Below are 23,691 nucleotides of genomic sequence, written 5' to 3'. Positions count from 1 at the left end.
AGCCCAGGAAGAGAGAACAAAGTCTTTGTCAGTCCAAAAGCATGAGGGTTCTGGAGCATGTGCCAAGATGACACAGCACAAGGACAGTGAGGGGGAGTAGAGCCAGCTGAAGAGCCAGTGACAGAGGACTCTGTGGTCTGGGTTCAGAATCTCGTCGTTTTCTGACGAGTCTCAGAAACCACTTGCATTCGTTACCTTTCTGTTGCTGTATTAGAACACAATGATCAAAGCGATTTACGGAGGAAAGAGTGTACTTTGACTATGGTTCCAGAAGGATAAGAGTGTATCAATGTGGGAGGCAGGGCCGCAAGCAGCGAGCAAGGCTGCTGAAGAAAACGGAGGGCTTGTGTCTTCAAAAACAAACAGGGAGTAGAGAGCAAAGAGAAAGTGGCTAGGGGATTTCAGTGCTCAAAGCCTACCCCCAGTGACAATCTCCAGTCTCCCCAAACAGTGTGACCAACTGCGGACCAAGTGTTCAAATATCTGACCCTATGAGAGACGTTCTCACTCAAGCTGCTACACCACTGAAGACCTTAACCAGAGGGATGGTAAGAATCAAGGAAGGTTCTTGAAGGATCACCATGAGGTGCTCACAATGGTGCTGTCATCCTGTAACCTCACTTAGGAGGTGGAAGCAGGAGGGCTGTAGGTTCAAGATCATCTTGGGCTACCTCGTAAGGCACTTTCTAACAACAACAACAGCAACAACAATAACAACAGCAACAAAAGACCTGCCAGCATTATTCTAAATCACTGTGGCTACTAATTCAATGTGGATTGGAAAGGTCAACCAAGGCAACATCTGATTCATGTATTCACAGTTGTGAAATCATTGAAAACCAAAACTTTCTCAACTTCTAAGTATTTCTGTTCTTTTTTTTTTTTTGGTTTTTCGAGACAAGGTTTCTCTGCGTAGCTTTGCGCCGTTCCTGGAGCTCACTTGGTAGCCCAGGCTGGCCTCGAACTCACAGAGATCCGCCTGCCTCTGCCTCCCGAGTGCTGGGATTAAAGGCGTGCGCCACCACCGCTCGGCCAAGTATTTCTGTTCTAAAAAGACTCTGGAAATTCTAGTGGAACAATTTCAGGTGTGCATGCCACTTTTGCAGAAACTGTCACCCTGATTCCAAGCAGGGATGATGGTGCTCCAAATCCTTCCTGAACTCACTGGGGCTGAATCTTTCCTATAAAATGCATATAATTAAACACGATCCTAAGCAAAAGCTCAAGACAGACACCAAACACATGTGGTGTGGAGCATGGTAAGATGGTTGTAGGAAAACTTTCCTTCTCTGACGCCCTTAGGAATCTCATCTTTACTAAGGCAAAAATAATTCTTACTTTGTATGCCCAGTTTTCAGGACCAAGAAAACATTATTGACACCTCACTGGGGCCATCTTGGCTCTAGCCCAAGTCTAAAAATAGCAAACCCCAGGCTGCAGAGGACTGTAATTTTTCAATCCCTGTTTAAAAATACAATGTTAAATGTCATCCTTGATTACAGTACACTGAGTCTGAAGGCCCTGGGATGTTGCCCTCTCTGACCTAGAAAAAGAAGTATGTCTTCTAAACTTGATTTAATCAGTGACCCTCAATAAGGCTTCACAAGCAGCTGGCAATGCCATTTGCAAGCTCCTTGGAGACTTCACCCTGAGCAGACACCTGGAGTTTTCAAGTTTGTAAGATTGGACAGTGTCTATAACTCCACCAAATTTGCTGTAGATCCATGTTAAAAGTGCATCAGAGCCAGAAGAACAGATGGAAACTTGGGAAGAAGAGGGTCTCATACATGTGTCTGCATGTGGAAGCTAGAGATTAATGTCAGGGGCCATTGCTCAGGCTCTGTCCACCTTGTTTTTGAGACAAGGTCTCTCCTTGACTTGGAGCTTATCTATCAGTTTAGGCAGGCTGGCCAGTGAGCCCCAGATATCTGCTTGTATCTGCTTCCCAAACTTGGGATTACAAGCACATGCACATTTGGCTTACATGGGTTCTGGAGATCAAACTCAGGTCCGTATGCCTGCCCAGCAAAACCTTCACCTATTTGTGCTATCTATCCAATTCTAGTATTAAAGTCTATGATTTGATTTAAAAAAACAAATGTATGCAAAGCTCTGTGAAACAAATTGCTATCAAGATGACTTTCTGGTCAACTGACCCTTTTCCCTAAAAAAGTCCCTTGCACCCACCATGAATATTGCAGGCCAGTCAGGTAGCCAGGAAGCAGTAAGTCTGCCCTACCAACATCAATAGCATCTAGAGTATGCATGTGCCATAAATTGGAACAAAGAGTGGCTTTTCCCAGGAATCTGGATTTAGAAGTAAGAGACTCTTGCTCAATCTGTCTGTGCTCTTGAATAGAGGACACGTAAACACTAAAACTGGTGGCAGTGACTATTTTTGACCATTTGGACAAGGAAGCAGAGAAACCAGCCTGCTGCAGAGATGAGAATGAAGAACACCTACCAGAAAAGAGAGGGCTTCCTGTTTCCCGAATCACAGGATCCTGCTTGATTCCCACATAGAGCAGTGTGTCCCTGTGCTTCAATCCCACAGAGACACCGCAGGACCCTTCAACAGCTTCCAAATCTAAATAAGCCATTACTAACACTCTGGGTCTTTCCATTGTATTTAGTCTCAAATGACTGAGACCCAGTTTGTACAAATTCTGTAAGCCAAGAGTTCTGAAAGAATTCAATTCTGGCCTCTCAATGCAGATAAACAAATCATCCTAAGAAAGTAGTTTAAAAAGACAGGGCACAAAAGTGTGTGTGTGTGTGTGTATGTGTGTGTGTGTGTGTGTGTGTGTGTGTGTGTATCAGAATTATAGCTACAATGGTAACACTATAGTTTCTATTTGTTAAAAGATCAAGAAATGAAACCCCATATGTATTTAAGAAGATTTCAAAGAAATTAGCCAAAATATCAGTAGTTATGTTAAGAAAGCAAGATTATTTTTCTTCTTTATATTCCTCTATTTTTAGAAGTAATTACATGATTTTAAACTAAAAAACTATAACTATAGGGACTACAAAGATATTTTTTTAACTACAACATAAAACAGCCTGTCTGTTATATTTACTGCTATAAAAGTAGCATTTAGAAAGAGCTCTCCCCTTAACATTCCACATAGGGGAAGAACAATGCTACTTCCCATAGACCATTGCCAAATTTACCTTACCTATTACTTCCTCCACCTCTGTTGCCTCTTATCCTACCTGTACCCCATCCACTCCAGGCACACAGCCTGCTTCTGGGAGTCCACTTTTCCCTCCCCCTTTTTCTTTCCAGCCACTCTTCCCACTTCGATGGCTGAGTTCCTGTATCTCCAGATATGCAGACTCATTCTATTTCTTGTTGATTCTGGATTTGCTCCCCTTTCTTTTGGATTAGTCTATGATACAGATATTTGTGGCAAATGAGTTCCAGTCCATTTTAAACAAAATATGTCTTGTTACAGTCCAGGTAGGAGTGTTTCAGTTACAGCATTGGGTCAACCATGAGCAGATGGAAGGGAAGGCATGTCCACAAACAGGCATCATTGTGAATGTCATAACTGGTAAATTGCCTTTAACATCTTGATAACATACTTTTATTTTTAGCAACAACCATGCAAAATACAATGTGGGTATAAAGAAATAATTTCTTTAAGGAAAAAGTGAGTCCCTTTGGAACTGTATACCTGTTCCTTTCATTTCCTCCAAAATAGCAGTTTTCATATACTGAATTGGGCATTAATAGGCAGATATTTTGTAGGAAGTATTTATATAATCCTCTCAACCACTTGTGTGTGATGGCTAATCTTGGTTGTCAACTTGACACAGCTGGGGAGGAGGACCCTCAGTTTCGGAGTTGACTCCACCAAATTCTTCTGTTTAGGGGGTGCTAACTGATAGAAGAGGTCCCAGAGAACTGTGGGCAGTACCACACCTGAGCAGGTGGTCCTGGGATAGATCAGAATAGTAGCTAAACACATCTGGAGGCAAGCCAGTAAGCAGTACTCCTCTACAGTGTCTGCTTCAGTCCCTGCCTCCAGGTTCCTGCTTGAGCTCCTGTCCTGGCTTCTCTCCCTGATGGACTGTGACTTGTAAGATGAACTACATCCTGTCATCCCTAAGTTGGTTTTGGTCAATGTTCTCACAGCAACAGAAGGCAAAAACAATAAAACAATACACTGTGAAACAGATGTTATCACCTCTTTTTTTTTTTTAACAGAAATAAAATTGTTATCCTGATAAATTAATCCTTGTATACAAATTTAAAAGGCTGCCAAGTGGCTGAGCAGAAGGATGGGCTTGTCTGTGTTTTCCCATTGTCAAAGTTTATGGCCTTTGGGCTAGATCTCATTCTCCAACAGGTCATAGAATAGGCAAACAACATATATCTGAAAGGTAATGCTATACCTAATGTGGATAAATAGCAGTGGTATTTTATAATAGGTGTCTTAGGGTTTTATTGCTCTGAAGAGACACCATGACCATGGTATAACTCTTATAAATGAAAACATTTAATTGAGGCTGGCTTATAGCTCAGAAGTTTAGTCCATTATCTTCATGGAGGAAAGTATGGTGGCATGCAGGCAGACACAGTGCTAGAGAAGGAGCTGAGAGTTCTACACCATGATCATCAGGCAGCAGGAAGTGAATGTCACACTAAATCTGGCATGAGCATTTGAGATCTCACAGCTTGCCCCCTAGGGACACATTTTCTGCAACAAAACCACACCTCCTAATAGTGCCATTCCATAGGAGCCTATGGGACCATTTTTATTCAAATCACCACAATATGTTTGTCTAGTTTATTATACATTTGTGTTTTCAATTCATATTCTATGAATATATAATAAACTACCACACTATACAACAGCACAGCAAAAATTCTGATCAAGGAGGCATGTAAATGGTACTTATTTATAACTGTTTACAAGACACACCCCTCATATATAAAGAAGCACAAATCTTGTCACCAGGATATACACTAAATATAAAAAGGAGTAAATATCTATTGCAGTCATTTCACTAGTAAGATGAAGTTACATAAATCACTCCTATGTTAAGAAATACAATAATGTGTCACAAAGATCAATAGGACCATTTCAAAAGAGAGAGTGGGGGAGACTCCATCGTCTTTCTTATGCTTTTCATAAATATACACGGTTTTGTGTTTCTTTTATGTCTTCACTCAAACACAGAAAACTTTAAGACAGCCATAAGGACTCATGAATTCACAAGCTTCAATGCATCGGATCAGATGATCACAGGCTGCTATTTGCAGCATCCTCTTGACCTGGCCGTTGGTGGTGATAATCGTTCTTGTCCTCCCGTCACTGGCATCCTGAACTCTTTCTTTTACAATGAAAAAGGTTCCTTTTTTTCTGAAGGAAACTGAAACCATTCATTCATGAGTACAACAAACTTGACAGAGAAGAGCAATTTGCCAAGCTGAAATAAAAGTAAGTCCTCATCTTCCCCAAACTCTGAGAGTCAAACAGTCTCATGCAAAGCCAACAGCCCCTGATGGCTGACTAAGTCTCAGAGGAGATGTGAGCACACAATATTGGGAACACAGAGGGAGAATTAACACAGCCTGGGGCCAGCAGACAATTCCTATAAGACAATATTTAAAACAGAGACTTTAAATATAAATGGGAGCTTTTCCTGCTAGGAGGGCATGCAGGGAAGGAAGCATCTGCACCAGTGTTTAGTAATGCTCAGAGAAAGAAAAGCTCGTGGAGGCAACAGTGTCATTAAAACACCAAGCTACTTCTTGATGAGACTCAGATCAGGGTATGTAGAGACCAGATGGGATTTATGAGAGAAGAAAAATCAGGCCTAAAAGCACATGCTGGTGATTAGTTAAGTAGGTTAAGATACTTGCATAGATGAAAAAGGATAGATAAATTAAAATTAAGTTATTACTATAGACCAATAGGAGAAATGTTTGGTATAAAATAAAAACATGTACATGTGCAGTTATAAAAAAATTAAAAGGATGTATACTAAACTGTTAACACTAATCACCTCTGGGTGGTGGAATTATGAATAATTTTGTCCTAATCTTTCTTTGCTTTGGTGCCTTCCAGATTTTCTGCATTAAGCATGTATTATTTGGCACTTCGGATGGAGAGGAATGTGTGTACTAAAATAGAATTTATAAGCTGGGCTTGAATTGTGATATCCTAAAAGAGTTTGGATTTTATTTCACAGAAAATGAAACACTCTTCCAGGTATTTGGTTAGGGAAGTTGGACAAACAGACTTTTACAGAAAGAAATGTTAAGTAGGCATGCTGTGCTAGAAGGGCTTGAAACTGGGAAAAATATGATAGACACAGCCATGCAGAGACAGGAAGGACAGAAAGCACATAGCTGGAGTAGAACAGATAGGACTTATTAACTATAAAAGGAAAGGACTGGGGAAGAACTCCAGAACTCTGGTGTGGGTAATTGCTTCTATACAGATATTGGAAGCTAACAGGCATAATAAGAAGGAAAAAGGCGGAATGATTACTTGTTTCTTTATGTGACATGCCTGGAGGAATTCAGGTGGGTGTGCTACTAGAAAGTTTGGAATATGGGCCTCGATGTAGAAAACAGAGGAGCCTAAGAGTACACTTGCATAAGACATGGAGGAGTCTGAGACTGAATGAGCTCAACTGGATAAAGCAGAATGTAAGCAGGACCTTGGGAACTGCTGAGTTGAATCAGCCATTGGCACACTCAGAGGACCATAGTGTCAGAAGTGGGTGGAATTCTTTTCTTCATCTATTTTGATTTACATATATGATACATATTTCTGAGACACAATGGGATGTTTTAATGTTTTGCGTGTGCATTGGGTAGTGATCACACCAGATACATTGATCTGTCACCTTAAACTTTACCATTTCTGGATGGGGAACATATTTAAATTTTTCTCTCCTAGAAAGAGTTCTTCTTTGGATAGAGTATGGTCACAGCTGGCACAGAGCAAGGGGCAGGGCTTACCACAAATCTTCAGCTGCTAATAGACTATCACTACAGAACCCAGTCTCAAAGAGTCTACAGAAAGAAAATAGGACAAGAACAAAAGCATGGGTCAAGGAAAGGCTGCTGGCTACCTGCGACCAGGGATAGGTAGGAAGGTTTTTAGAAATTACTGATGGATTCTTCTGAGAACCGCTGGACTCTTGAAAGCCAAGGCTGACCTGCAGCAAAGCTGTGCTGAGACAGTGATTCCAGACCTCTTTTGACAAACAAAGATATTTATGTCAATGGAGAAGCACCCCATGTCCTATTTCATCCTACATTTCAGCCCTCCCTCTAACCACATAACTCCTAACTTTATTTCCACTAACTTTAGTGATGCTGAGACCTTCAACACCTCAATCTTCCCATGTTTTCCCCAACTGTTCCTAATTCTCTTTATCTCCTCTCTTCTCTGCTTCTGCCAACTTTAAGAGCCATGTTCAATCATATACCATCTCCCCTGATACAATTCATTTGCCGTTGTTATTCTTATTAAATTCATTGGAATTTATTAAATTCAAGGAATAAAATAACCTTCTCCAGCCCAGCTGAATTCCACTTGACTCATTCCATGCCTTTGCTGTGTCAGAAGAAGACAGTCTATTGGCTACTCTCAATTTAAATCTGTGACCAGAAATTTGAAATACCCAGTGACCCCAATGCTTGAGAAGTTCCTCTGTTTGTCTGTTTGTTTTAACAACTCATGCATTTTCTTCCTGACAACCTCTATTGCCTCTTCCCAATCCTCACTCAGTGGACAGTTTTGCTTCAGTCTGGAGAACACTAAAGCAATCAGCAGAGAAGTTCCAAAGACCTCCACCATTTCAGAGATCCATCTTCCAGAGCCTAATCCACATCTTTGGCCTCTCCACATTCCTTTGAAAGCAATGTCATTTCTATATTCTGTCTCTCTGCCATCACTAACTTTTGTACATTGAGTTATTCATCTTTTCATGCAAATGTCCTATTTACTTTAAACCCATTTTGACCCTACTGCCCTCATTTCTTCTTTTCCTTTTGCACAAAAATCCTTAAAGAATCTATATTTACAGTTTCCAATTTCTCCCCTTAAGTCTCTTTTACACGCATTCTAGCGCATGTGATCCCACCCACAATATTCTTGTCCACAGTCTCATTAAGTCTCTATGGCCCTCCATTGTCAAGTGCATGGTCAGCTATCAGCTTCATTACACTTGACATTTTGAAGCACTGGACTCCTCTCACCATTCCTCCTGAAACATCAATGGTTTCCACCGCATTGCATTCTGCCAAGTATCCTCCTACCTCCCCTTAAGGCTGTCTCGGTCTCCTTTATTGGTTTCAATTTTTCCTCCTGACCTCTTAATGTCTGAGAGCTCCTGGGTGCAGCCCTTGTACCTCATCTCTTCTCTACATACACTTACTTCTTGGAGATCTCATCCAGTTTCAGATTAAAATTAAAAAAAAAACATTTAAGTGCTGGAAAACCCCCAGTGCATTTCCAAGTCAGACATCCTGGAACTCCAAACTTATTCTACCTCTGGCATTCCTAGTATATCTGAAATGTTATCCATCATTGACACTTTCCACACATGGGCTCACGACCACTCCAACTTAGTCAAGCCCCAAACTGTAAATTCTGTTTTTCTCTTTCTTATCAATACCACAAACAGTTCACCAGGAGATCCCTTTGGTTCTAATTTCAAATGTACCCAGCGTCTGAACACTTATCACCACCTCCAATGCTGTCATTCAGGCCACCATCATCTCTCACCTAGGTTACCAAAATAATGTACTAATTGGTGTGATTGATCCTTCTGAAGAGCAAGCCAAGTTATCTTATTTCATCTTCAGCACCCAAGCAAAGCTCTCCATGCCATTCAGAGAACAACCCAAAGGACTGACAAGGACCTATAAGGTTCTGTCTCATCTGATTCCCTCTGTTCCCAGGATCCTCTTCCAGCTGCTCACTGCATCATGCAAGGCCCCCTTACTGCTTCTCTGCCATGCCAGACAGGTACCCAGCACTGGCTGATCCCACTGCCTGGAATGTCTCCCTCCTGATGTTCACATGGCTAACTCTTCCACGTTCCCCACAGATTTGCTTAATTTTTCCCATGTAACATTGTGACAGGCTCTGCCTCCCCACTCCCAGAATTTCAGCCCTTTCATCCTGTTGTAATGTTTTGAAAATCACTATCACCTTGACACATACAAAAAATATGGTTATTTTCTGGTTCCTTCTCTCTGAGAATTAAAACTCTAAAATTGAAAAGACTTTTATATGTCTTTTTTGGACATATTCCTTATATGTAGGAATTGCTCAATTAACCACTAACAAGGAGATGAGTCTATGCCTCCTCTGTGTGTGTGTGTGTGTGTGTGTGTGTGTGTGTGTGTGTTCAGTAAACTGATCAGTACATTGAACAGAAATTTTTAATGGATCAGTGGCCCACAGAATACCTTGATTTATTTATATTTGATTAAATTTCTTTTAATTTCTTCACCATATCAGAGTTTGTTCTTGATGAGTTATAAGTTTAGAAACAAGGTACATTGACATGAGGCTAATCTTGACATATTTTCCCAAAAATGAGCCCCCAATCTATCTCCAAAACGGCAAACAGCATGGATCTCTAGAGAGCACCCCATCCTGAAGATCTCATATGTGATGAGTCAGGAGAGGGAAAAGCCACCTTACCTTTGCATATCTGATACTCCTTGCTGTAGCTTATTCCTAAATAGATTCCTCCAGACTTTCCCCAAGCTGTTGCTCAGTCCTGGTAGCAGCTAAATCAATTGACCATATTGTACTGGTTTGCTTCAATGTGTTTGTTTACTAGTTGAAGCCTGCATCAAGAGCGGGATTATTTCATGGTGTTTGGTTTCCTGGCCCTCCTCCAGCTTTCCTCTCTCTCTCTCTCTCTCTCTCTCTCTCTCTCTCTCTCTCTCTCTCTCTCTGCGAGATGACAATGTCACTCTTACTCAGAAAGAACATACATCCTGAGAGTTAAATTTGACTACCCGTGTCTCTCTGTTTTTCTGAGATTTGCTATCTTTAGTGGTTGAACTATGTGGCCTGAATTTAAGCAAGTGCCTACCACTAATAGCAATGCCAAAAGCATCTTTATCCTCTTTTTGCTTCCAGTTACAGCCTTGGCTGATGCACTTCCCTTTTTTTGCCCTGTTATTGTCTTGCAAATGAAACATGTGCAGCTCTTTGAGCAAGTACAAAAATAAAATATGAACATGTTCTTATCTAAAATGCTACTTTCCCAGTATTCTTTCTGGGTTGCTCTTCATTAACCGAAATACCATTGTCACAAAAATTATAATACTCTGTAATTTTAGAGACAAGTTCTAAATTCTCTTGACCACCCAAACGCCTGGTTTCTAATTTAAATATTCAGAGATGGCGTTCAAATAATTTCCATAAGATCTAGTAAAGATTTCAGTTCAAGTGTTTAAGGTTAAAGAAGACACCCTTTGCCAACAGGAAAAGAAAAGAAAAACTACAAAATTTTGAGCCTGTAGTAAAAATGTTTCAAAGAATGTTCCACAGCATGTTATTTTCCTTCCAGAAAATTCTAACACTATATAATTACTTTTGTATGGAAATGAATAATGTAAGCCACTACTGCTAAAAACAGCTAGATAGAAACATCCAAAGCAGACAGGCCTTTCCTGAGAGCAGATAAAATACTAAACTGGAAAATATCTGTATGAGGATGGCCCACAGGACAATGCTCCCAGGTTATTATTCAATGGTGAAACAGCATATCCCAGGACAAAGTTACATGAGAAATGAAGCGCTTTTTCATCTATGTGTCAAGATTAGTGTGGGTTCTCTGCTTCACACAGAACCTGTAATATTGATGATCCCAAATTGCCAGAGATAAATACCAATCAGAATGCATCTAAGGCACATCTGGTTAAAAATAACAGCAGAATCATCAGTTAAGGTCCTTCTTTTGTGGCAGAAATGCTTTGGTAAGGAAAAACTGAAATTCCACCTGCATGGAAATTAAAGCGAAGCTACTCTCCCAGTTCAGAAAAAAACAAACAAACAAACAAACAAACAAAAAACAGGCTTCACTTTGGTGGTTGGCAGAACTAATCCCAGCAGATACAGTGGCGGGTTTATATATCAAGAAAATAGAATGTAGAGACTAGGAACATAGAGCCCCTCACTGGCCCCCTTCACCTCTATTCTCAACAACACGGTGTGTGTGTGTGTGTGTGTGTGTGTGTGTGTGTGTGTGTGTGTATGTGTGTAGATGAAACTGCTCCCCAAACCTAAGATCATCCATGCAGACTGGCTTAGCCTAGCCAGAATAAAACTGGAATCCAACAGCTCAGAGGTGGCCGCGACGTGCAGCGGGGGCGGGTGGCTGTGTCTGGCTTCCCAGTCCCACTCTGCCCGCCTTTTGCATGATTTCTCGCTTCAAGCTCCGCAATTCAGGCACCTAAGCAGGTTCTTTTTCTCTGCTCAGGATGGAGAACCTTCTAAGGACGTTTTATCATGAGCAGTTCCAATACTGGCAACATTTCAATGGCCCACGGTGAACAAGCTGACCCACCCAGCCAGCCCAGCCGCAACCAACTAATGCCCCCCACTGTCTTCGTCCCCAGCGCCAGGTGAGCACCCTGGCACCCAGTAAAGCCTTTCCGAGTGGGTAGCCCAAGGGCTGATGGTCAGCTAGTGGAACAGCCATGTTAGCCTCCTTCAGGCATAAATCAGCCACCAGTGAGCTGACCGACGACGCTCAGGAGTGCTCGCCTATCCTCCGCACGCCTCCACCCCCAAGACTGCGACTGTCCCCAAACTCCTGGTTCAAGCGGCCAGCTCCCACGACTGCCTCAAGGTTCAGCACCGAGGACAGCAGACGGCGGACATACTTTTCTCCCTAGAGGTCCAAGAGGCCAGGGATGTGATTGTGACAGCACAGACCAGGCTGCAGGTGTCCCACTGCGCGCCCTCCCGCACCCCACCCCCATGCTCCGGAGCGCCCACTTCCCACCCTCATCTCTCTCAGGACGGCCTCCCGGCGTCTTACTTTTCTGGCTGGAGTAACCCGGGTAATAGCCATAGTAGCCAGTAATCCGCAGGATCCGGTCCTCGATGGTGGCTACCCCGTTGGGGGCCGCCTTGACATCCATAGAGAGCGCGGGGCGGCGGCTCCCGGCGCCGCGGGGCGTAGATCAAAGCGCGGGTCCCGGGAGCTGCTGCAGGTGCCGCCGCCGCCGCCGCCGCCGCTGGTGCTGATGTTGCAGCTCGTGCTCCCGCGCCCCAGCTCTGACTCCACCGCCCGGCGCAGCTCGGGCTTCGCATCACAGCGGCGGCGGCGGCAGCGGCGGCGGCAGCGGAACGGCCCCCACTCTGGCCGGCCTCTCCGTCAGCCTGGCAGCTCTCCCGCCCGCCACCAGCTCACTGCTGCCCGAATAGCGCCCCCTCACCTCGGACGCCCACCCAGGTCTGGGACGCATGTGGGCGCCCCACCTGCTCTCTGACTTTCACCATTAACCCTTGGGCCAAAAGTAGACACCTCCCAGCCCACTTCAGGGAAGGGATGGTCGCTAGGTGCTCAGGGTGGACCGCTGTGGGTGGGAGAGACCCATACAGAACTAGGGGCAAGTAATTCAAGAGATGCACACTGTAGTTCAGCACTTCTTCCCCTACCCTGCGTTTCTTCCATCCTGCTGCCCATCCCGCCTTGGATCTGAGCATATGAAAGCACTCACAGGCGTTGATCCTTGCAATTCGTCTAGACAACCAAAGATCCTTTTTTTCTTTCTACGAATTGAAAAAAGAAACGAATCCCCAGCAGGTGGTGTGTGGAATGATTATCCAGGTGGACACAAAGACTTGAAGAGTTACAGTCCTCACAGGACCCTCTGCCCTCCAATAAACACAACAAAGGCTAGGGCCACGCATCTGAGCACAGCACACTCATTTGCCCACTCCAAATATCCCATAATCTAAAGAAAACGTATGTTCTTCTTTCTTGCCACACTCATCAGAAGTGAGGCCTTTCAAATTGTATCTGGGCACATGAGTTGTTGCTACAGTCCGAAGAGAAAGACTTCCTGTCTATGCAGAACATTCTTGAAGCTCTATGATCAGAGTGAGCAACGGTTAAACAAATGTGGCTTGTCAGAGTTGATGAGAGGCCCTGGGGTTAGGTGAATGCAAGGAGCAAAGGGCTACCCTGCTTTGGTTCACAGCCACAGTCTCCTAAAAATAATCTTCCAGTCTTCACCTCCTTTGGGAAAGGACACACGAGAGAGGAGTGGAGGCAGCCACTATCTTGGAGGCAGTCAGATCCACCTAACCCCCAGAGGTATTTGACATCCCTGCCAATTTTCACATTTCTAAAGGTCATTAGGGGTGGGGAGCAGAAATGTGAGTTCATTTCCCAGCTCCTTTCAAAGGCCTCCCAATAGTCTCTACACTGTGGATGGGCCCTTAAGAACAAAGAAACCAGCCAGGCCATGGTGGCACAAAAGCCTTTAATCCCAGCACTTGGAAGGCAAAGGCAGGAGGATCTCTGAGTTCGAGGCCAGCCTGGTTTACACAGTGAGCTCCAGGACAGCTAAGGCTACACAGAGAAACCCGGTCTCAAAACACCAAACCAAACCATACCAAACCAAACCAAGCAACCAGCCAAACAAACAAACAAAAACTAAAAAAAAAACAACAACAAAGAAAAAACCAAAACAAAACCACAAAAAGAACAAAGAAATGTGCAAATCATTTTCCTAAGATGACATGGGCTTTAACATGTGAAAGTGCAGCATTGCATTTCACAGTGGGCTGATCATCTTTATTCAGACACAAAGCTCTACAAGGCATCTTGAGAACAGACTGAGTCTCAAATGGGTGTGGCTGTGAAGAGAGTCCCTAAAGAAACCAATTTCCTGCTGCACCTGTTTACTGGGTTAGAGGAGAAGTGTGAAAGCAGAGAAAAGGTCAGACAGAGCCAAAGGTCAAATGTGACGCTTTTCAATGGGAGAAATGCACAGAGCTATGGGAGAAAGCTAAATGTTTGAAGCAAAAAAAGGAAAGCATTATATTCATCCCGACTCCAATGTAATTTGTAGCATGATTTTGTTAGTTTTACTATTTGTATAGCAAATCGTATATAAAATATATTCATTGCACACAGAAAGATATATCAGTCATATTAATTTAAAATATTCCTTTTGTTTAAAGTTTCTATAAAACATAAATTGCCTGTATTACATATAGTATGCATTTAATATCATTCGTTATAACAGAACACACTAAGGTGCATTTAATAAGAGAGTAATTGGGAAATGACAAAAAAACCTTCAGAAGTAACAAATATATTAATATGCAGACTTGGAAGGTAACTGATTTTGCCCTGTGAGTGCTTATACTGTTCATAGTCTGCCTTGGAAATACAATTTTAAGTAGGAGAACATTTACAGATGTCTTTAACCATTTGCAAAGGTCAATTGATCACAGGTAGATGCTATACTCTAGAACATGCTTTTTCAATGGTGGGAAATGAAATTATATATATAAACTTCTGCTAGTGATAAGGGCTCACTTGCAAATATAATAGTGGTTTTTCTTTGGTTTTATAGATATTTTTTCTGGACATCCTTGTAAAATTATAGAAATTATATGGAGAGGAGAATTTGCAAAGCATTTTTATGCCCTTACATGCTAAATTACTTTCCACAATCAAGACAGATATTCAATTTTATAAAATTGCCTCAGATCTATTCTGGAAGAATTAAGGAAAGAGGTAATTTAACAAATGAAGATTCAAAGTGGTTCACGATGCTTGTGGCAATCCTTCACACAGTTCCTCTACTCCTCATAAATCATTCTCCAACCTTAAAAATTGCCTACAACTTTTGAAAAGATTTAAGTATTGTGTGAATATACATGGACGTGTGTGTATGTGTATCCATATGGGTCAGAGGTCAGAAGAGGGCATCAGATTTCATGAAACTGGGGTTACAGTTGTGAACATCTGACATGGAGTCTGGGTCCTTTGGAAGAGCATGAAATGCTTTTAATCATGGAGTCATCTCTCTAGCTCCTGTTTGCAACATTTTAGTTATATCATCAAGGCATTTAACCAAGGGCATCCAACTGTGATTCTGAGTTTTGATATCTGGGACATATTTATTTTAGTGATCTGGTAGACTCCGCTTAGATATTTATGCTAATTGTGTATAAAAACCAATCTATGTTGTTAAAACATATCAAATCATCTGCAAACTAATTCGTGTGATGGGCACATCACATACAATCACATGGATATAAGCACACACAATATACACACACATTGCTAAAAGGAGTGGAAATTACTCCCCACTCCTCTGAGAAATTAATGTAGTGTGCATGCTTTCTTGAGCTAAAAGTAATGAGACTGCTTGAAGCTTCTATTCCTGAGGGAAAAGTCTTTTGTACAATCCTAAGGGCTGTGCCCAGAGTTGACCTCAAACAACTTGCACAATGTTAGTGTTTAAAAACCATCTGGCTTTTAGCCAATCAAGAAAGGGCACCTGAGAAGGAAAAGTCATGGCCTTCATACACCACTTTAAAGAAAGCTGTTTTGAATATTTAGCTATTACATCATCAGCTGCTCCATTTGGAATGCTGACAGGGCCTTTCTATTCTAATTTTAGGCAAAGGCGAGCATTGCTAATTTACCTTTCAGCTGAAAGGTGCTGGGGATCCAGAAATCTGGGTGTCTGTGTGGGAAGTCAGGGCAGAGTCTATGCTTCTTCACTCTGAAGTGGCAAACTTGTTCTAGGGAATATTTTCCATGCTCAGTTCCCTGGAAACTCACTGAGCTTCTTTAGAGAAAATCTTAAGTAATTTCAACAAAATTGAATTTTAGAACACGTCTGTACCTTTTCTGTCTGTCTGTGTCTGTGTTCTTCTGTCTCTTCTCCAGTTTCCCTTCCCTCTCCTTCAGTGGTATAGTTAGTATAATAGTTTGGAACAAAGACTTTGGAGCCAGACTGCCATGGGTGCTCTATGACCTCATCATTCTCTAGCTGTGCAACTTTGGTAAGTCTCTTAAATTATGCATGACTCCATTTCCTCACCTTTAAAATAGGAACAGTTATGATTCTTTGTACCCCCTCACATAGCCGTGACTGACACATCACAAGCTTTGTAAGCGGTAGGTAGCACTGTTTTCTTCTGTGCCTATCTAGGGCCCTCCGAGTTCCTCTCTTCTTCTGTGAACCTGGCTCATTGCCTCTACCTCACTGTATTTCTGTGGCAGTGAAGTTGGTAGTATATAAAAATGTGGCCAACGCCTGGCTCCAAGAGACACACAAGGAATGTTAACATTGCCTTTCCAATCCTACCCTTGTTCCATCCATTATTTATTACTTAAGTAATTCATACTCTAACACCCTTAGGAGTTTTTCTGTGGCAGTTACTTTCACAGGTCTCCTTCAATTCTTTGAACCAGGACAGGAATCACGGGAGGCAGGTCTTGTTTACCCAAGGAACTTGGTTGACTTCAGGAGTTGACTAGTGAAACCCAGTTCTAAGACACTACCTTGCCTTAGTGTTCTCTGGAAGTTGAACATCCTTGGAAGATCTTTGGGGTGCTCTGTGGGAGGCTGAACTATTGCCACTGGGCTTCTCACCCTCAGCAATGTCTGGTGCCTCCCAACTTGTCCAGAGCAGCAGAGCTTGAATGAAGTAAATCTGTGAAGCGCCCAGAGAACTGAAGTCTTAAACATATCCCTGACATTTATATCTGGCCAAATATTTTCGGTGGCTGCCTAGCCCTGCTACAGGAGCCTCAATAATACTGAGACTACACTTTCTACTGTTTTTGCTTTTATTTTTGGTTTTTTTCTAAATCAGGGTGGGAAGTCAGAGTAAGATTTACAGTAACTTAGAGTAAATAAGACTTTTTCAAACCTTTCTGAATAGCTGTGTTGTTCGTTATATACTCAAACTTCGTACATACTTTACAAATAAGTTTTTCTGTAATTTAAATGTCCTAATATGCTCTACACACCACAGTCTCAAACATGCTTTGTGCTGTTTATCACATGAGATTTCACATAACATTAGCTGTAAAAATGCAAGCCTGCTGAAGTGGTCATTAGTACTGTTGGCCAAATGTTTATCATCCTCCCCCATTTCAGCCATAGGATAGAACTGCACTTCCTGCCCCCTTGTGGCTGTGGGAAGTTATGTGACTGATGCTCTTCTGTGATCAAAAAGGGACATTTGTCATCCCAGCCGGGGGTGGTACAACACTTAAGTGTTTTCTTTCCCTTTGTCATTGTGATCATCAGCATTCAAGATGACTTTGACATATAAATGTAATGTTACTAAAATATTAAAATTGAAAGGAATTTGAATCCCTTCTACCAACACTATATTTAATTTTAGATCATAATATCTTTACCCTTTGGGTTTTGTTTTGGTTGGTTTTGTTTTCTTTTGTTTGGGAATTTACTTGTTTGTTTGTCTGTTTGGTAAGGCCTGGTCTGGACTTCTCTGTGTAGTCCTGATCAGGCTTCCAATTCATAATTTTCATGCTTCAGTCTTCTGAGTGCTGGGATTACAGGCATACACCATCACACAAACTCCTCTTTACCAAGGACATACCACACATATTTAAAAATCATCAATAAAGCAGCTCATCAATAAACCATAAGAAGACAAAAATACATTGTTAGAAATATCGTGAATGAACAGAAATCATAGAGAACAAAATGTTTCAAACTCATTAGAATACAGCAATAAGATAGAAAGCCCACAACATGCACTCAGTAATCCCACATCCGAACCAATAACTGCTATTAAAGGAAATTTCAAGAAAGACTTCAGCTTTTGTGTCAAGAACTAATTTTTAGAAAATATATTCCCAAGGCTTTATTTTAACATTATTTCAATGTCTGTGACGTTCATCCAAAAATGCTCTTTGAACACCATGAGGCGATACAGAAGCAGCATACTGGACAGTTCTCTTTCTTTCTCTGGCTAGTGGATGATGCTGGAAGAGACTCCTGACCAATCATAGACAGCTTAGCTCTCAACTGAGGCACAGAAAGGATTGTGCCAAATACCTTTCATTCCCTGGTTCTCTTGCTTAACCTTTGGAATGATCAGCTTTGCATGGATTTCTGTGGGCTTCAAAAAAGCCAGAGACTGACAGCCTGGGACACTAATAAGGTGCTTCTGGGACATAACAGTCCAGCTCCAAGTACTAGCTGATGCTGTGTAGTAGAACCAAGTGATGAGAACATCCATGCTTGAGTACTCTTGGGTACTACTTGGGTAGATGCATCTTTATCTGACTAATGCTATCAGTTGTTCTGCTACTTATAAAGATTTTCTTTTGAGAAACCTTTTCTGATGACCCCACCACCTTTCTGAAGGGGCCAGATATTTTCTCCAACAGAACTCTTATATGTCTTTCCCATGCTGCATGATGAAGTTCCTCAAAGGTAGATACTATGTTTTCTTCATTATTGCTTGACCAGTGAATGACCAGTGCTTCTCAGAGTGTCTGGCACTGTCAGGCAGTCAGAACACATGAAGAACAAAATAATCATTGTAATAAACAAAAACTTTCATGAGGAGCCTTGAGCCACTTCCCGAAGTAGAGGCAAGGCACAGACACTCATAGGCTGATTAGACTCAGGACCAGGAGTGTAAGAACCTCTTAGTACAAAGTTTAAAATGAGAATACTGCATTCTGGACATCTAAGTCAATGGCTCGGTGGCCTTTCACAGAGTCTGTGGCAGCTCTTCATAGTCTCAGGGAAGCATTCTTTTCATGACACTACAGAATGCTGGCTTTTCCTACATGGCTTTCTAACTTGTCCTTGTGCTCATTCAGATATATCCTTCTCTGATACCCTTCCTAATCTGACTATCTGCTTGTCTTTTTCCTCTTCATTCTCTCTTGCCCTGCCCAAACCCTGTGCTCAGCAGGTAAAAGGATCCAAGGAGCCTTAAATTAGGTTGAAACTTAAGATGTCTATTCTCCAATCTTTGCGAGTTGCATTTCTGTTGTGATCAATACTTGCTTAGTTAACCAATTTAGCATCCAGTCATGCTGAAATGCTGCTCCTTCATCTTTTGGAGGTGTAGGGTAGAAATAAACCAAGCTAGTATTTGCAAATGAGTGGAATTATTCATCTTCTTTTTTTCCTGGATGACGTTTTCAGTATCCATTGCTTAAGTCAATACAAGCTCGATTTTACAAATTTCTTGGGATGTATAATTAGTTAAGAGGTTTGGATTTTCTCCTTTACGTATAATCTTCTGCTACCATGTGCAAGACACTTGTTTACCCACGTTTTCCTTGATTTAGGTGAAAAAGTCATCTGCCATGCAGAAACTCAGTGAGAGCATGTTATTCTTTTCATCTTTTCTCTACCCTCCTTCTTTCCTTAATCCTGCTCTGTTCTAAAGTCTACCATAGCTTTCTTATCACTGGGGTGTATCAAAATTATACTCCTATTATCTAGCTTTTACTGCATACTAAATAGCCACAAACCTTAGTGGTTTTATTACCATTGGTAACTCATCATTATTGGTCAGTTGATGAGTCTACTGATAGTTCCAGGCTTGCTAATCATGGCTCGGCTCACCAAGACATTGATGCTAGCAAGTGGCCAGTTGGGAACTGGTCTATGTCTCCAAAGTTTTGTATAGTTGACTGTTAGTCTCCAAACTGTGTTGTTCTGAGTAAGCCTGGAATAACCTTTTATGTTCTGAGACAATGCATGGTAGTAGATGTGGAGAAAAACCTACTTAGACAATCCAGTCGCCTAGTGGCTCACATGCTGACAAGCAGAATCAATTTCTCTACCTTTCTAATCTGTTCTTGCCCTGTAACTTATTTAGACCAACAGAATATTTCATATGTAATATATTGCAAATCCTTCTAGTTGATGGAATTACTGTAAAGAAATGGGGCCATTTCCATGTTCTACCACATCTAAGTCATGGTAACTCAGAATCAGTATTGCTAAGAATCATAGGCTTGATGACTTCATTTTTTTTGTTTTGTTTTGTTTTTTGTTTCTTATTTTCTCAGAACGTGATCTTTAGCAGAGTTCCTTGGTTCCAGATCAGCACCAAGTAATCTGCTAGTAGTGGGTTAACCAAGGCCTAATTTTATTAGCCAGAATCTAGCATTGAAAGGTTACACTTAGCAGTGAGAGATCTGAACAGAAACTGAAGCCTTTTGCATGACATGGTATTCCAAAGCCCTGGACTTCAAAATGGGAAGCCAGATGTCCAACACTCACCAGGGCTGAGGCCTACATAACACAGGCACAATCAGATGCCAAACAAAGACTAGTGAGTTTGATCAAGTGGGGCTGTTGTCTCTCAGTCATGATAAAAGTGGGGACCTGGACAGTTAGGACATTCTCTGCTTATTGGCTATGAGAGCATTTACCACAATTGGTAGCAAAGATCTGATGGACGCTCCTCCTTACCCCACACACTGTATTTCTAGTTTCTTAGAAACACAAATAAATCTTTTAAGTCCATACTTCTTTTCTATAATTGCAGAACCTGGCTGTTGGAGGAAGAGAAAGAGGGAGGAAATAATTTCTATGACTCAGAAAAAGACTAACCTAATATAACCACATTTATATTTTTAAAATACCTATTTTAATCAAATTCTCAAATATTCTAACATATGAAAAACACGGAAATGCCAGGTGAAGATAAATTACTATTTCAAAACCAGAAAATGCAGCTAGTTGCCTTAAATCAGGAAAGTGATGATCAAATTATAAGCCAAAAGGAAAAGAATTGAGAAATACATGTTTTTGCTTATAAAGGACCTGAAACCTTTGCATTAAATTTTTTCATCTACATTTTTGATTTACAGTTAAATACTTAAAGGCTACACACACACACACACACACACACACACACACACACACACACACACACACACTTAGTATTAACTGCTGTCTGGCCCATAGAGACAAGAGAGATTTTTATCCATTACATTATATTCAGTTTCATCCCAGAAAGGAATTAAGGAGCAAGTGCAAGTTTTGAAACAACAATTACAAGCAAGTAAATACTAGTGAGAAAGTAAAGTTAAAAGTAGAAGCCAGAAAACAAAGCCAGAATGAGGTCAACAGTGCCGAGCGGGCCAACACATTTTGTTAGAAGCAGCAGCAATGTGTCTTGAGGCTTCCTAGACACCAAAGCACACTTCTTTCTTGTGGTTTCTAATACCTAGTGGTCAGAAGCTGAAGACCAAGAGAAGCATAAGTCAGTCCTAATGTGAACACTGAGAATAAGTTTTCCCAGATATGTCCCTAAACAGAACCTCATGCAGTGTTCCAAACAGCACCCTGAAGAACAGGCACAGGAAAACACAGAAGCCCAGTGTCTGATAGGACCATGGTAAAGCACCGTGGGGTGTAAATTGACAGTGCACTTTAAACATAGGACTTACCGATCATTTTTAACTAATCCCAAACCAAAGAGTGGAGAGCAGTGGGCTACCTAACTCTCAGGCAATCTCTGTAAACATGGATTCCCTTAAATGAGAAACACAAGTACCACTAAATCCTTTAGATAATCCATTCCCTACAGGTCTTTCCTCTTATTTTTCAGTGTTGTTAGGCAAAGTCAGGGGATCTTCCTTCTAGTGTGGATAGCCACACAGCCTTCTGACTGACTTTGTACAATTTAAATCCCCTCTCTTAAACCACAAGTTGCTTTCTCTAAAATAAAGCCCTGTTTAAGTATATAAATGGCTCAACAAAACTTTTAGAGTAAATCCCATTCTCCTAAAATTGGAGGCTTTGGGCCCTTGTCTACATGTTCAGCTCCACTGAGAGAGTTCACTCCACTCAGGTTCCAGTTCAGCTTCCTGAATGAATTTCTTTGAGATCCCCAAGAAACACACATTGTCTTGCCCTTCTGGATTTTAAATGTGCTTTTTCTTCTGTCTGAAACACTCCTCAACTCTTTGACCTCTTTCATTGGCTGGAACATTCCTTTCTCATCTCAACACAGAAGGTATTTCCCCAACAAAGGCCTCTTCACCTGTTGGTCTCCCTCTCCAGGCTGTAAACACTGGCCACAAAGCTCCACCATCTGTTTCTTGCTCATTTTAATCCCAATCAGCACAATGCCCGAGGTGTTTAATAGATGTCACCATATTTATTGATTAATTAGTCAATACTAGTTATCACAGAAAAGCTTTTGGAACTAAATAGTCTGTGTTACTCCTTAAAGGAAGATCAATTTGTTTCCTTTAAAATAAAAACAAATGTAAAGATATTTTTGATAACTTTAAAAACATTGACAAACCAGCTCCCCGAACTAAACTGAAAAAATATACATTGCAGGACCAATATTTTCCTTATAAAGCAAGCTGTAACCCATTCCTCAACAAGGACTTATATTGAGGTACTGTTTTTTATAGTCTGGAGAGGGAACTACAGAACCAATGTTTTTGGTCTTGATGAGTGAGTTTATTAAACATATAGCAAGCCAAAGTAAATGAACAAATAGTGGTAGGTAGATATGAAGACAGACAGGAAAGCTTCATCAAACTGAGTGCTCGAAACATCCAGCAGAAACTGTCTGGAAAGTTCCATTGAGGCAGTCAGCTGGAGTTCTGAATGGAGAGAGTCCCAGGCAGAAGATGGTAGCCCTTCAGGCCAGATGTTCAAGTAAAAGAAAAAATGGCAACAGACAGAGATAACTATCAAATTAGTCACTCCCAGCATCTGGTAGACACCAACTGGGGAAGTGAAACAGTCAGCCAGAGTTCCCAACTGAGCTTCCTATCTCCACAGACAAGTCTCCCATGCAAGCATTTTTATATCATCTGACAAACAATTGCAACTTCTGTTGGAAATGATTTGCATTCTAGTTATTGTCAAGGACACAATGTTTTTATTCTTGGCATGTTTTGCTGTTATCTTCCTTTTTTTTGTCACAGAGGTAAGGGGACAATCCATATCCAGACAAGGGGCCTTGGAAGACACTTTGAGACAGGCAGCTCTAATTCCAGAGATAACTTTAGTGAGCTCAAACAGAGCATGAGAATTTATCAGTACAATGTGGAGTTCAGACCTCTCCACATGATATACTTTTAGACCATGATGGTCATTTTAGTGTGGAAAAAATTTTAAAGCAGGTGATGCTGAATGCAACATTCTCAAGAGATTTACAAAATATTCAACATTGTCATTTTCCATAAGATAATTTGAGTTTGAGAATCTTAACCCATGTGTAACATTAAGAAGACTTGGGGACATAGAGCTTATCTGGAGAAATAGGATAAGGTTCATACCTTCCCCAGAGTTGGACAACTCCCCCACCCTTACCTTGAGTCTGCTCTGCCTGACATCTCAGCCATAAATCCTGGGGATCTCCAAGGGTTACCACAAGTACAACAGAGCTCTCGGCTCTCGCTACCATATCATCCTGCCAATATTGTCTTTTACCCATCCAAGCACTCTTCATCCAAGCTGGCTAGTACTGCAGGTTGTTTCTGAACTCTAGACTGAACTCCATTCTCTTTGCATTTCACATTTGAGCAACCTCTCCCAACCTGACCATCATTCACCACCAGGAATGTAGTTAGAAGTTTTCCTGTATCCTGACCAGTCCACAGACACTCAGACCCAAATGAACACACAGAGGCTTATATTAATTAAAACTGCTCAGCCATTAGCTCAGGCTTCCT

At 41.5% G+C, this 23,691-nt stretch overlaps 1 protein-coding gene across 1 annotated transcript in view; it reads right to left on the bottom strand.

The window, feature by feature from the left end:
• Slc35f4 (solute carrier family 35 member F4) overlaps positions 1-12,219 on the bottom strand; it is a 234,811-nt gene extending 222,592 nt beyond the window's left edge. Inside the window, exon 1 of the mRNA XM_059274497.1 lies at positions 12,040-12,219. Coding sequence (XP_059130480.1) covers positions 12,040-12,142 — 103 coding nt within the window. The 5' untranslated portion in view covers positions 12,143-12,219. The remainder of the gene's footprint in view (positions 1-12,039) is intronic.
• Between the last annotated feature and the right edge of the window lie 11,472 nt (positions 12,220-23,691).

Source organism: Peromyscus eremicus, chromosome 9 (genome assembly GCF_949786415.1).
Source record: "Peromyscus eremicus chromosome 9, PerEre_H2_v1, whole genome shotgun sequence".
In the NCBI taxonomy this organism is placed as follows: domain Eukaryota; kingdom Metazoa; phylum Chordata; class Mammalia; order Rodentia; family Cricetidae; genus Peromyscus; species Peromyscus eremicus.
The sequence above is the reverse complement of the archived record's forward strand: the minus strand, read 5'-3'. Positions and strand labels throughout refer to the sequence as shown.